We start from the raw sequence: 13,762 nt of genomic DNA, 5'->3' as shown, positions 1-13,762 counted from the left end.
TCTCCAGTTTTCCCCAAAGTTTCAGCCAGATTGGAACACTCTCCGAGTTTTCGCGGAGTTTTTTTTCCTTTTTTGCCGACTCCCTGAATAACCCCATTAAAGAACTTCAGATGTCAAAAGCGATTTACGAATACCATAAAATCAATGAACTCATACCAGGCCCAAGCCGATGGAACTTTTATGGAAAAATTATATTCATGTGTAATATAGCGGACCAACTTTTGCTCCTACTGAAAGTGAGTTTTCCAGATGTTTATTGTCGAATTAGAAATAACCTGCAGCTGGGATTTCAGTAATATTTAAAACTTTTTTGGGATGGGGCCTCGAAAATCCAAATTTCAGGTGCCAGTTTTTAAAATTCAAGACGGAAATTTAAATATTTGTTTCAGGATGAGACATCGTCTATGTATGTTTATATGAATTCAAAAGATAATAAGGAACCTATTGTGGGATTGAAGCTTCGGCAAGTGATAAGGATTCATCGAGGAAATGTTCGCCGAAACCCGACCACAAATACTAAAGAAGGTGTGGTTCAAGTCGAGATGGCAGGTATGAAACTTTGAATGAAACGAGCTTGTGCCACCTATTACTTCAGGATGCCACTTTGTCGCTTGGCCACATTTTGGAGATGCCAACAATCCCATTTCGAAGAGTTCGAAAAACTGGACGAAGTCTGATATAGACCAAGAAAAAGTAAGATTCATAAGTGAAAATCAGCAAAGCCTCGTTTTAGATTAACGAACTCAGTGAACTCGGCAACGACCAACCAATTACAAAAGCTGAGGAACTGGCAATCCAACTGGTAGGAAACTTTTTTGGATTGCTTAAAAAACAATTCTTCAGGTCAGCCACCGGGAGAAGACACGAAATGATGACACAGTTCGAAACTGGTGGAAAATGTCTAAAATTGAAAGCGAACAGAGTTCAGCGAGAAAAGCTCGAGAACTCTCATTGATATCAATCGGGGATCCTGTGGAAATGGACAAGTGAGGTTCATATAACTGCGGGTTGTTAAAATTTTCAAAAATATTGTTTTGCAGTGAATATGATATTGACGACTCGTCTTTCCTTGAAAGTAATGCTCAAGATTTTCTACAATTCGTTATCAATTGTCCAGGTTGCCTCAAAAAATACAAAACAGTTTGGTATATTTCCGATGAGAGTAAAGAAGAATGTTTCAAATGTAAACGTAAGTCAGTTCCAAACGGGGGTTTCTGAATCGACAACATCCTGACTCCAAAAATCACAATTGTGTTATTCAGCTATTTGAATTTATTTTACAGAAAAAGTTCAATGCAAAGTCGCCGTACGAGTGAAACTAAAGTTTGAAACCCACAACATCTACTTCACCTTTCCTATTGAACTTGTCGTAAGTTTCATGATCATTTTTCTTAAAGCTGTACAGAATTCTTTTTTCAGAAAAATAAAGAATGTTACAGCTACATTGAAAAATTGATCGCTTCAGATGGTACACCTGAACATGTTGATGAGATTCATAAGTTTCAAGAAACTGTTAAGGTAATATCGAATTTTCCTATTCTAATATTATTGGACTAATTCAGGAAGCCCTCCAGAACTTTTGCTTAACGAAAATTAAAGGAATGGTCGTAGCAAAATCTAACAAATTGAAGTTCGTCGATATTTATCTGTTTAATTGTAAACTGCTGAGACTAACTAGATAACGGAGATGTCCGGATTCCGCATTACGAAAACCACATCTTCTCAGAGAAATCAATTTTGTTCTGGATTCCGTGATATTTGTATTTATCCGGGTTCCGCTTTTTGGAAAAAGCCATTCCGGACATTTCTGCTAGATAATTCACTCATCCGGCATATTTTTTTGATTGCTATTTACTTTATTAGTACTTTATTTATTGTTTTTCACAAGATAAAATAAATGTGTTCGTCATTTAAACAGGTTCTAGTCACTCCATTCTTCGTCATCGTCATCATCTGAGCCTTCTGAGTCACTTGGATTGATTCCTGCTCTCCTTGCATCTAGGAAGCTTTGAATCTGATCCACAATAGTTCCAGACGTTGGTGAAACAACGGATTGTCGCGAATCCGGTGTTTCGCTAACTTTTCGAAGTACTTTTGAACGGTCTGTTGATCGGATTTGCTGGAAAACAAGCAAAAACTTATTTAAAGGGATCCGATCAAAAAAAATTTTTTTGCGACTTTTTAAATCCGAAATTCTCGATAAACGAGATTGAAAAAAAGTTCGCGAAAAGGGACGAGAATTTGAGTTCCCGGCCGCGGCAACGGGACGCCTTTTTTACCTGATGTGGCCTAGTTTTCTCACTGCGCGGGAATTCAAATCCTCGTCCCTATTCATCACCTTTCAAGTAAATTTTAATTTTCAGCCGCGTTTTTCTTGAATTACGGATCAAAACTTTAAAAATAATATTAAACTCACATCCATTAAACTTCTTCGATCAGTAGAGGATTCAGGAACAGTTGATAAGCGAACAGGTGGAGAACCAGGATCATCTTCTTCATCGTCATTACTTGGATTCATAACTGATGAAAGTGGTGGTGGTGGGGGAGGAGGAGGTACTGTAGATGGTGTGGCAATCGGTGGAAGTGGTGGCGGAGGTGGTGGGGGTGGAGCTTTAGTGGAAACTGGTGGCAACGGTGACGACGATTTGACAGAAGGAGATGGTGGTGGAGGAGCTGATTTTGTGGATACTTTTATTGAAGGACTAGGCTCTCTTCGTGTTGTGGAGGAAGTAACTGGCGTCTTGTATTGTATTGTCTTCAGAGAAGGTGGATTCGCTGGTGGAGGAGGTGGGGCAGTACGATTTGGAGCGCCCGTGGAGAGTTTCATTTCCGCGAATTCATCCACTTGATGAGAGTTCTGTGCAACTGGAGGCGGTGATTTTGGAATAGTATCCGGTTGAGTTGCCCAACGATACGATCCACGATGAGATGGAATGAATGGAGAAGATGGATCTGAAATAGGATTGAAATTAAAATTCAAAATTCAGTAGATTACAAACTCGATCTTGTTATCGGCTCACCAATGTGCCTCGAAGTACTCCTGCTTGGTAACTCTGGCGGTCTCTCCTTAACTTTCTGCTCAAGTTCATTTCCTTGCTCACTTCGCTCAAATCGATATATATTCTGAGGTTCTCTTTTGTTTATAACTCCATATGTATCTTTTCTGGGAGTTTCCCAATCAGTACTTTTGGCAGTCACAGTCTGACTATGTTTGAGAGAAGACGTCGTCACAGTTACAGAAGAAGAAGAACGATGTGTTGCAGAAGTTGATGAGAATGATGAAGCAACTACAGTCTCTTCTTCTTCCGGAGTTTCAGTCTGAAAAAATATATACAGGTCAATAAGATTTTTCAGTTGATTTTCGGCCATTCTGACCATTTTCATGAGTTCCGATCACTTTGAAAGTTTTGGAGGTTATAAAATAGACCGAGATCGAAAACTTTGCCTTCATAGAATTTTTAAAAGTTTTCTAGTTCATCAGATATGTGCCGATTTCTTAAATTCCCCCCCCCCCCCCTTTGGTAAGTTTCTTACTGAAAACGTATAAAACAGGTGTCTTTCAAGAAATCGGCAAATATCTGAAAAACTGGGAGTTTTAAAAAATTATATGAATGCAAAGTTTTTAATCAAAAAAGTAAAAATTACTTTTAGCTTGCTCATCACTTGCATATACAAGTCTTCTTGTCCATCAGTTAACTTGATTCCATCAACATGTCGAAAATCAGTTGGTTCTCCGATTTCTATAACTTTTTTAGATACTTTCGAGTGAAACAAACTATGGATAAGTGGAAAAGTCCTTTTTTTCTTCTCCTTTTTCTTCTCTTTCTTTTCAGACAATGAAGGTTTTCCGAGGTTTTCCGTTTTAGCTGGAAAAATATTTATTTCAATTTGAAACATTTTTCTGGATACTCACCACTGTGTCGCCTACAAATACTATTATGGAAGTTTTCGCATTCCTTGGAATCGTAAAAATGAAGACCGATTTCGTTATCTTTATCATTTTCGAAGACAAGAAGTTTCGCATGGACTTGAATTGTTTCAAACTTTTTATCTCTGAAATTAAAAATCTTGATTGCCTACATATACCGTAAAACCTGTATTAGAAGGACCGTCCCTTTTCATGTTCCAAAGTACATCCGGAGGGCCTTTCTATTGCAAAGGTCCTTCTATTATTTTTTCAAAACTTTTAATCAAAAAATAGTGTGAATTCTTGTTCAAAATTTATGAAAAACTATCAATTTCCAAAAAATTTAGAAAGACTTTGGCCAACAAAAAGAAAATTTCACCAAATTTCCGGAATAAATAAATGAATACTTACGGAAAATGTTGAACTCAAACAATACATTTTAAAGAGGTTCTTTCTACTACAGAGCCCTTTTATTAGGGACCGTTCGAATATAGGGCCTACGGTATAAGGAATTCCAACCTTATTATGAAATCGAATTGCACAGCTGGCTCCCAATCTCGTTGAGATGATGGTTCAATCACAACTATTCGATAATATCGTTCTGAACTATTCTGAAAAAAAATATTTCGATTTGATTTTTTTGCTCCAGATCTTACTGTACCTTGACAAACAAAGCAACCGCTGCTCCTGTTTTAGGCTTGACCCATTCTCCCTTTTCAACAGTTAGATATTGGCAAATTCCAGACGATAGAATCTTAATTTTCTTTTTTTCATGATATCATTAACAGTTGAATACTTACTTTATCACTTGCTGAGATTGCCCTCAAAATGCTTTCTTTCTCTTCGTGCTCCAAAAAATCACTTAAATCTGGAGTGATCATTCTGCTATTTTTCTGAAAGCTATTCAAAGATAGGTGAAAAAATATCAGAAAAAACAATCGATAAATGCCTAAAATGTCTCAATATTCCTTTTTCAATATTTGCTTTTTATCACTTCCCTCGTGTCTCTTTTCTTATCAGTTTTCCGCTCCGCAAACTTCCAAATTTGCCAATTTTATCATCGAGTGCGGATAGAGTTTTGTCAACTCTTTCTTGAAATATTTTCAAGATTTACAGGAAATTACTCATCACAAAATAAAGAGAACAGGGAGAATGAAACAGGTCGATGTTGATTTAGTTAGCTCCAAACCTACATTTCCAGCTTTTCAAAAGTCTCCAGAACTCGATAGCATGACTCTCTTGTTTATTTGTTTTTTCCCATGTCATGCACAAATATTTTCAGAGTTTTTCGAGTGTGATAATAAAAATATGTCAGATGGAAAAAATTGCGCATGGAAAAACAACAATGCATTCGAAAACTCTGAAAAAAAAGCAAAATTTATATTAATTCAACAATTAATATTATAGTAATTTCAGTTTTCTGATTTTCATAGTTTCGAAAATTTGAAATGAACAATTTTTGGAAACTAGTGAATTGGGAATCTGAAAATCCTAGAAATTTAAAGATATCCAGGTTTTCAGATTTCCATAAAATTTTGTCAAAGAATTTCGAAATCCTCAAATTTCAGTATTTTTTAAACTTTTTCAAAAAATATCTAAGTTGAATTTCGTATATCAAAAAATATCAAAATCTGAAAATATCAAACATTTGAAGAAACCCAAGTTTTCAGATTTCCATGGAATTTTGTAATTTCATTTTTGAATCCGCAAAATTTTCAGACTTTTTTGAAAATTCGAAGTTTTTTATTAAATAAATGAAAACTGAGGCTCCTGATTTGAAAAAAATCTTTTTCAGAATTCCTCAAAATACATTGATGACTTTTCCAAAAATATCTACAAATATCTAGGTCAAATTACTATTTTTATTTTGATAATGTGCAGAAAAATGACCAACTCTTTTGGAGAATGAGGAAATTAAATTAAAAATCATAATTATAAAAATTCATTTCATTCGAAAAGTTCATCACTTCTTCTTCTGCTTCTTCCCACTCTTCTCCGTCGTGAGGGCTGCTTCAGCTGGTGTTGGAGGACCATTGATTCCCAATGGATCAGATTGGAAGAATGTTCCAGCTGGATTCTCCCAAGCAGCAGGTGGAATGGACTTCTGAAAAAACAATATAAATACACGGTTTGAAAACTTGAAGACCTACATCAGGCGTTTCAGTTTCCCAGTCATACTTCGAACTTGGTGTGACCTTCTCGTTCTCCATAACTTGCCACAAAGCTTTGAATACCAAACTAAAATTTTAGAAATTCGAAAATTAAAGTTGTTTCACTAACTCACTAGTAATCAGGTCTTTGATAGTAGTCAAGTGTCTCCAGATGAGGCATCACTTTGTCCATACACTGTGGCATGTTTGACATAACCACTCTTGACGGCAGATTCAGTTTCATTTGCTCCACACGTTCACGTTGAGAATCCGTTTGCCATGGAAGAGCTTTTCCTCCATTCAACTCGATGAGAACGTACAGCAAAGACCAAACATCATCACCGCGTCCTTGCTCTTTTCGAAGATGAACATTTGGAGATGTGTAACGAAGAGTTCCACGGAATTCTGCAGTTCCACGAGCCTTTCTGGGAATCCATTTTTTCTCTCGAACAAACTAAAATTGAGTTTAGATATTAGTCTAGATAATAGTCTATATTTCTTACAAAGGTGGCAAATGGTCTGGCTAATCCAAAATCCAGAATATGCACGATTCGTGCTCTTTCCAAATCCTTCTCATGACCCAATAAGAAGTTTTGGGGTTTGATGTCACGATGGATGAATCCATTGTCATGAACGAATTTGAGTGCATAGAGACATTGGATTCCAATTCGACTCCATGTTCCACGAGAGAATCCATTGTTGACTACCATATTGGTGGACTTCAGCTTTCGAAGATTCTTCCCCAGAAGAGTCATCACCATATAACAGTAGAGTTTACGTTTTGCACATTGATACACAATTGGAATATGTGGAGCTGGTCCACCTTCGTTCAGTCTATTCAGAATCATGGCTTCCAATTTGATTGCTGATCCCCCTTCGATCTCATTTGATTCCGCCTTCAGAGCCGCAACTTTATTTGGATCATGAATATTCGTTGCAATGTATACTTTTCCGAATCCTCCTTCGTCTAAAACTTGTCCGATCTTCCAATCGCCGAACCTTTAAAATCAGTTTCAAAAAAATGGTTCATTTAGTTTTTTTGTTACTTTTTGCCTTCAGCGAACGTTACATTCTTCATCGGATCTTCCTCTTTTTCGGACGGCATATTCGCTGCGAATCAATGTGATATGCTCGGAACAACGTAAATAATGTGAAATGATTGTTTTTTTCTGGATCCACGATCTCCTATTTGATTATTTAAAAAGATTTTTACAAATCCGTTTTTAATTAAAAGTTTCACGGAAGGTTAGTGGTACATCTTGATAAGAATGCTATAAATAGTAGAGAGTTTGGTCAGTTGGACAAGAAGAACAAATCTTCCAAAAATGTCCTTGACCGCCGATTCACCAGCGTGCACTGTTCCAGCTGCCGGAGGAACTTCCGTTCACAAACTGGTCAATGGTGGAGCCGAAAAGATGATCTTCAAGGTTTGATTCAGAAGATTCTGATCATCAGAAATTAAACGGTTTTTGTTCCAGATCAAGTCCTCCAACAACAACGAGTACCGTATCACACCAGTCTTCGGCTTCGTGGACCCATCTGGATCCAAGGATCTTACTATCACCCGTACCGCTGGAGCGCCAAAGGAGGACAAGCTGGTCATTCACTTCGCCGTCGCCCCAGCTGACGCCACTGATGCTCAGGCTGCGTTCGCTGCTGTCACTCCAGCTGGAACCGTCACCATCCCAATGTCTGCAACCGCATAAAGTGAACTTTTTTGGGCTCTAAAAGATAAACACATCAATAGGAAGATGAAAATGAAGAATTTGAATTGTATCTTTTTCTGTTGTTCTTGTTTTTATGAGATTGCTTCTTTATAAGATATGTCCGTATTCCGGATTCCGTGAAATATTTTTTTCCGTTTTCCGAATTAAATGTTTCTTTCCGTCGTTTCTTTTCCGTTTCGTATTCCAAATTTCAAAAAATTTTCGATCCTTATGCCGTATCTCGAAATAGTCCTTCCAGACATCTCTGTTCTGAAAATTTTGTTGTGACATGGGTATTCTTAAAAACACAAATAACATTAACATTTTTTATGAACACAACTGGTTTTCTACACGTAAACTATGGTAAAAACTGGAATGAGTAGTATAATTTTCACAACGGATGAAAAAAGGGAAAGTGAATTTTTAAAGAGAAAATACAAAGTGACTAAAATGACTCAAGAAAGCAATGAATCAGTGTTTCTTCGTATTCACGATTTCCTTAACGGATCCATCGGAATAAGCGAAAAAGACTGCGTCGACGCATCCGATGAACAATCCAGTCTCAACGATTCCTGGAGTGTTTGCGAGTCTTTGCTGAATCGCCAGCCAATCTCGACCAGACACATTCTTTTCGAACTGCCAGTCAATAATAAAGTTTCCGTTATCAGTCACGACTGGTCCACATTTTTTTGTAGCCTGACGGAGTTGACAACTGCCTCCCTCGGCACGTGGAATCGAACGAAGAAGAGGTTGAGATGCTGGAGGGAGAACCTAAACTTACAGATTCTTTGAAAAATCACATGATCTAAATAAACCTCAATCGGTACAGCAGGATACCGGTCACCCAAGTGCTTAGAGTCTTTCAAATAGTCGGCAATAACGTAGAAATGTTTGGCAGCAGTTTGCACGATCTTTTCCTGAGCTAGGCAGCCACCTCCTCCTTTGATGCACGTAAACTGCCCGTCAACTTCGTCGGCTCCATCGATACAAACATCCAATTCTGGATGAGCATCTAGGTCAGAAACTGGAAGTCCTGATTCGATCAACCATTGTTTCGTCTGAACGAAAAATTTTTTCAAGGTGGAAAATAAGAATATTGATTTACCAAGAAGCTGGTCGGGACACAAATGATATCCTTCAGTTGTCCATTTTGATATCCTTGTTTCAGATACTCGACGAGATACTTCACAGTACTTCCGGACCCGACACCGAGACGACATCCACTTTGAACGTATTTTTCTCCACAGGCAAAAGCAGCCTGGAAATAACTCATATATATTTTTTTTTCAATAAAATTAGTGACCAACCAATAAATGTATTTTAAATTAAAGGTGGGGGGACAGGAGATTTTTCGTAGTTTTTTTGTAGCTAGAGTATGCATTCTACCGTCACGGTGTACAACGCTTAATGTCACTCTGCGTACAGCTGTCGTCCTCGCCTTTATGTATGCAATCGGGCGTGCCCTTTCTCTTTGCCCGCGTGGCTCAGTCGGTAGCGGCGCCGCACCCTCAATCATCGCCCTCACAAATTCAACTCCTCGAGGGGCATCTTTGAACGGAATTTCGAGAACATTTTTTTGGCAAATTCTCTTATACAACCATCTCTTATACTACTTTTCTCTTATACTACCAAGTCTCTTTTACTACCAAGGTCTCTTATACTACTTTTTACCACAGAGTCTCCCATACTACCAAAAGAAACAAGACTTTCGGCCTAAGCCTGTAGTTGGCAAAAAATTTGGGGGGTACAAGGGGGTACAACTGATTTAGGGGTACAAAATCGGTGATTCGGGGGTACAAAATTAGTAGGTACAAAAATTCGGGGGTGAAAACTACCAATGATTCTGGGGTACAACCCATTTCATACAGGGGTACAACGCTTGTGATTCGGGGGTACAATTTTTTGAAGGAGTTTCTGAATTCCTGCATTTCAGAGCTTGAAAATCACAGAATTCTTAGAATTTCAGAACTTTGGAATTTCAGTATTTCGGAATCTGAGAATTTCGGAACTTCAGAAAATGAGAATCTGAGAACTTCCGAATTTCAGAATCTCAGAATTTCAGAACTTCAAAATTTCAGAATTTCAGGGCCTCAAAACCTCAGAATTTCAGAACTTCAGAATCTCAATATTTCTGAATTTTCAAAAATTACGGCAGAAAATTTTCACTTCTCATTGTCTTTTGATTGTTCTTTTTGATTTTGTGTCATATATTTCACTCTTTATAAAAAAAAATTGTGGAAATTGTTGGGCATTGGCTGAAAGGCATTAGTTGTTTTGAATTTTTGTGTCTCTAAATTTCTCAGGATTTTAATGTTTAATTTAAAAATGTTTAAACAAACTCAGGATGTTTAAACAAACTCAGGATTTTAATGTTTAATTTAGGTTTTAAACCCCAGTCCATACTTCTCTCACTACCAATTTTTCTTAATTGTTTTTTCTCAATTCTATTTCATTTCCTTTTGCTTTCAATATTCCTTCGTTTTTGCCCAATTTTCCGTTTTTTCCCAATTTTTCAATTTTTCTCATTTTTTCAATTTTTCTCAATTTTTCCCAATTTTTCAATTTTCCTCAAGTTTCGTGGTAATTGAAATGTTCTCATTTTTTCATAATTTTCTAAATTATTGAATGAAGGAAACAATCACAATTCAGTGATTTTCCCACAAAAATTCAAAACTCCCAAAAATTGGCCCAAAATGAGCTGTTTTCTTTCGAAAATTGTTCGAAATGGGCAATAAAACACTACAAAAATTATTAAATTAAGTTTTTTTGATTAATTACCACGAAAATTTGAGCAAAAACTATGAAAAACGGAGAAAAATCCCAAAATAAAATTTCCCAGTGATGACGTCATCAGTCCATGGCCGTGGCCGAGCTGGTTTTCTCTTCCATGGGAAATTTCGCAAAATTCACAGCTTTTCGCAAATCCCATTTTTCTCTATTTTCCTTCATTTTTCATAGTTTTTGCTCAAATTTTCGTGGTAATTAATCGAAAAAAATCAATTTAATAGTTTTTGTAGTGTTTTATTGCCCAGTTCGAACAATTTTCAAAAAAAATAGCTCATTTTGGGCCAATTTTTGGGAGTTTTGAATTTTTGTGGGAAAATCACTGAATTGTGATTGTTTCCTTCGTTCAATAATTTAGAAAAATATGAAAAAATGAGAACATTTCAATTACCACGAAACTTGAGGAAAATTGAAAATTGAAAAATTGGGAAAAATTGAGAAAAATTGGGAAAAAACGGAAAATTTGGCAAAAACGAAGGAATATTGAAAGCAAAAGGAAATGAAATAGGATTGAGAAAAAACAATTAAGAAAAATTGGTAGTGAGGGAAGTATGGGCTGGGGTTTAAGACTTAAATTAAACATTAAAATCCTGAGTTTGTGAAATTTGTGAAGATTATTTTACAGTTCTCTATTGTGTACGTTCTAGAAATTTCGAGACTCTTGTTTCTTTTGGTAGTATGGGAGACTCTGTGGTAAGAAGTAGTATAAGAGACCTTGGTAGTAAAAGAGACTTGGTAGTATGAGAGAAAAGTAGTATAAGAGATGGTTGTATAAGAGAATTTGCCCATTTTTTTTCATGTCCCCCCACCTTTAACTTACCCGTTTTTTCGCTTGCTCGATTGGTGCCAGTTCTGCTTCGGGAGCGGTGCTGGTGACCATTCTGACGTTTCGAATTACTCCTGGTAATGAGAATTTTGAGGAAAACATATGAAAAACGCTGAAAAACAGAAAAACATGTCTGAGACTGATAAAAGAACTTTGAAACTGCTGAAATAAAAATACTTTTTATGTGCAAAGTATCGTGAGGGTGTTTGCACAGAGTGCACGGAAGTGGACGACAAAAAAATTCTTTTTTCTCTATTTTTCTTTTTCAGTTTATAACTAAAAAATTTCCGGAAATCTTAACTTAAACATGTTTGAAAATTTAATTTACAGAAATGAGTAAGCGACCTGTAATTGAATCTGAAAAGGCAGCTTGGCATGACGAGGATGATGACCATCTCGTGGTTTCTGTTCCCAAGAAAGTAAAGAAAACATTGAAAGTGGAACTGAAACGAACGACTGATGAAGAACATGGAGAACTTGATTCAAAGGTATATTTGAGTGTATAATTTTATAATTAAAAATCCAATTTATAGGAATATATCGGCCGTCTGCAAGCAGCTTTCAAAAAACGGCACGGAGGAACTCCGAAATGGGCTGATGCATCTGCAGGTTGCATAAATGATTATAATCTTTCAAAATTTTATTCATTTTTCAGAAGAAGATGATGAAGAAGGATCATTGTTAAAATCTGCGGCAGGATACTTGGCAAAAGATGTGAAACTCCCAAAAACGACTATTCGTACAACCCTTCTGAAAGATTTCAATATTGGACATCGATTCAATCGAGGAATCACATCGGTCAAGTTTCACAGAACTCGTCCCGTTCTAATCGTAGGAGATCAAGGTGGAAATATTCAACTTTTTGAAGTTCGTGATCATTGAATCCGAGTTCCAGAGCCAACTTATCAATTTCAGGTTAGCAGCGAGGTGAAGAAAGATCATTTCTTACAAAGCGCTACTTTCACGAAGTTTCCAATTGATTGTATGGAAATTGCTGGACAAGGGCATACGGTCATTTGTTCTTCGACGAGACAGGAATACTTGATGCAGTACAATATGGACACCAGACAAATAACCCAATTGAAGCCTCCGAACAGTAAGTTCATGACAAAACAATTATAGTTTTTTCATATCAATTTTAAAGCTGTTCCAAAACAAGGCGTCCGGTTTTTCGCAGTCTCCCACGATTCTCAATTTCTAGCTATCGCCGGACACAATTCACACGTCTATGTGCTTCACTCTACTGTAAGTCTGTCCAAATGGAGTAGTTTTAAGTCGTTTATTACAGTCCATGGAACACATCACAACTATTTCACTTCCTGCCAACGCTACCTGTATCAAGTTCTTCCCATCGCACAGCTGCGAGATGTGGATTATTTGCCGTTAGTTTCATACTAAAAATTATAATGTTAATTCGCATAGCTTCCAGAGGCTGGTCAGGTTGTAATCGCTACAATTGGCTTACCTGGATCCAAACCGGCTCAACACACATTCACAGATGATGGAGCCGTCCATGGAACAACTCTTGCCATCAGCCAGCATGGAGATTATTTTGCCACTGGGTAAGACGCCGTTATAAAATACGTTATGCAAACATTTTTTATAGAAGTGACACTGGAATTGTCAATGTTTACTCCGGTCATTCCTGCCGTGATTCTACTACTCCAACTCCTCTTTTCAATGTTTCCAACCTTGTCACATCTGTCTCCTCGATCGCCTTCAACTCCGATGCTCAATTAATGGCTATTTGCTCAAAAGTAAAAGAGAATCACATTCGTCTTGTCCATGTGGCAAGTCAGACAACGTTCAAAAACTTCCCAGAAAGGAACGGAAAAGTGACACATGCCAGTTGCGTTGATTTTTCACCCAAAGGAGGATACTTGGCTGTTGGAAATGACGATGGTCGCCTTCATGTCTTCAACATTCACCATTTTTCTGAGTACTGACAAACGTTGATTATATTGTTTCTTAACCTGAAAGCCTCGCTACTTTTTTTTGTTTTCGTTGATTTTTTATCTCGTGTTGTTGTTGATTATGAATACTTTTGAATACATCAAAGTTGGTTCCATAGCAAATTAAAGGAGGAAAATTAAGACAGGTCAGAAAGAAGAATTGTTTGTTCTTTGGAGTTACAACGAACTGTCTCAATGGTCGCTAGTGGAGAAACTCAGAGAACGACCGAAATCAAAGAAAATTGAGTGGAAACTTCCATCCTTCACGTGAAGTCTGGCTGATGGTGGTATATTAAGGTGCACTCGACAATCGATCTGATTCGTCATCTTCATTTGGGAAGTTTTTTGGTTTTTGGTTTTTCGTGTTTAATGGGCATCCCTAATCACCGATCTGGATTCAGAGGTATTTGAAAAAAAGATCCTCGTTTTGTATTATT

The 13,762-nt window shown here is 37.1% G+C and overlaps 6 protein-coding genes across 6 annotated transcripts in view; 3 read left to right on the top strand and 3 right to left on the bottom strand.

The window, feature by feature from the left end:
- Positions 1–110: 110 nt before the first annotated feature.
- Positions 111–1,682, top strand: Cbr-pot-1 (the record flags this gene model as incomplete). The annotated part of the gene is made up of 9 exons (XM_045244050.1): positions 111–236; positions 390–549; positions 596–693; positions 734–802; positions 844–986; positions 1,041–1,189; positions 1,284–1,369; positions 1,420–1,518; positions 1,563–1,682. The coding sequence occupies 9 exons, from the start codon at positions 111–113 to the stop codon at positions 1,680–1,682; spliced, it is 1,050 nt and encodes a 349-aa protein (XP_045096013.1).
- A 239-nt stretch (positions 1,683–1,921) lies between these two features.
- CBG16600 lies at positions 1,922–4,788 on the bottom strand (the record flags this gene model as incomplete). Its single annotated transcript, XM_045244048.1, has 8 exons — positions 1,922–2,119; positions 2,417–2,952; positions 3,021–3,318; positions 3,646–3,866; positions 3,914–4,053; positions 4,427–4,518; positions 4,569–4,661; positions 4,708–4,788. 8 exons carry the CDS (start codon positions 4,786–4,788, stop codon positions 1,922–1,924), a joined length of 1,659 nt encoding a protein of 552 aa, XP_045096012.1.
- A 1,082-nt stretch (positions 4,789–5,870) lies between these two features.
- CBG16599 lies at positions 5,871–7,162 on the bottom strand (the record flags this gene model as incomplete). The annotated part of the gene is made up of 5 exons (XM_002641857.1): positions 5,871–6,011; positions 6,058–6,145; positions 6,192–6,511; positions 6,561–7,056; positions 7,104–7,162. 5 exons carry the CDS (start codon positions 7,160–7,162, stop codon positions 5,871–5,873), a joined length of 1,104 nt encoding a protein of 367 aa, XP_002641903.1.
- A 220-nt stretch (positions 7,163–7,382) lies between these two features.
- Positions 7,383–7,763, top strand: Cbr-msd-3 (the record flags this gene model as incomplete). The annotated part of the gene is made up of 2 exons (XM_002641856.1): positions 7,383–7,484; positions 7,536–7,763. The coding sequence occupies 2 exons, from the start codon at positions 7,383–7,385 to the stop codon at positions 7,761–7,763; spliced, it is 330 nt and encodes a 109-aa protein (XP_002641902.1).
- Positions 7,764–8,234: 471 nt separating this feature from the next.
- Cbr-rpia-1 lies at positions 8,235–11,427 on the bottom strand (the record flags this gene model as incomplete). The annotated part of the gene is made up of 4 exons (XM_045244047.1): positions 8,235–8,534; positions 8,579–8,821; positions 8,869–9,021; positions 11,368–11,427. The coding sequence occupies 4 exons, from the start codon at positions 11,425–11,427 to the stop codon at positions 8,235–8,237; spliced, it is 756 nt and encodes a 251-aa protein (XP_045096011.1).
- Positions 11,428–11,705: 278 nt separating this feature from the next.
- The window catches only part of CBG16596, a gene marked incomplete at both ends in the record, with an annotated part of 5,933 nt that continues 3,876 nt past the window's right edge, over positions 11,706–13,762 (top strand). The window contains 7 exons of the mRNA XM_002641854.1: positions 11,706–11,861; positions 11,907–11,982; positions 12,032–12,240; positions 12,289–12,469; positions 12,518–12,618; positions 12,662–12,755; positions 12,803–12,935. Of these exons, the coding sequence (XP_002641900.1) occupies positions 11,706–11,861; positions 11,907–11,982; positions 12,032–12,240; positions 12,289–12,469; positions 12,518–12,618; positions 12,662–12,755; positions 12,803–12,935 (950 nt within the window). The remainder of the gene's footprint in view (positions 11,862–11,906; positions 11,983–12,031; positions 12,241–12,288; positions 12,470–12,517; positions 12,619–12,661; positions 12,756–12,802; positions 12,936–13,762) is intronic.

The sequence above is a fragment of the Caenorhabditis briggsae genome (genome assembly GCF_000004555.2).
Source record: "Caenorhabditis briggsae complete genome, chrIII, whole genome shotgun sequence".
In the NCBI taxonomy this organism is placed as follows: Eukaryota; Metazoa; Nematoda; class Chromadorea; order Rhabditida; family Rhabditidae; genus Caenorhabditis; species Caenorhabditis briggsae.
Note: the sequence above shows the minus strand (reverse complement) of the source record. Positions and strands in the feature narration are given on the sequence as shown.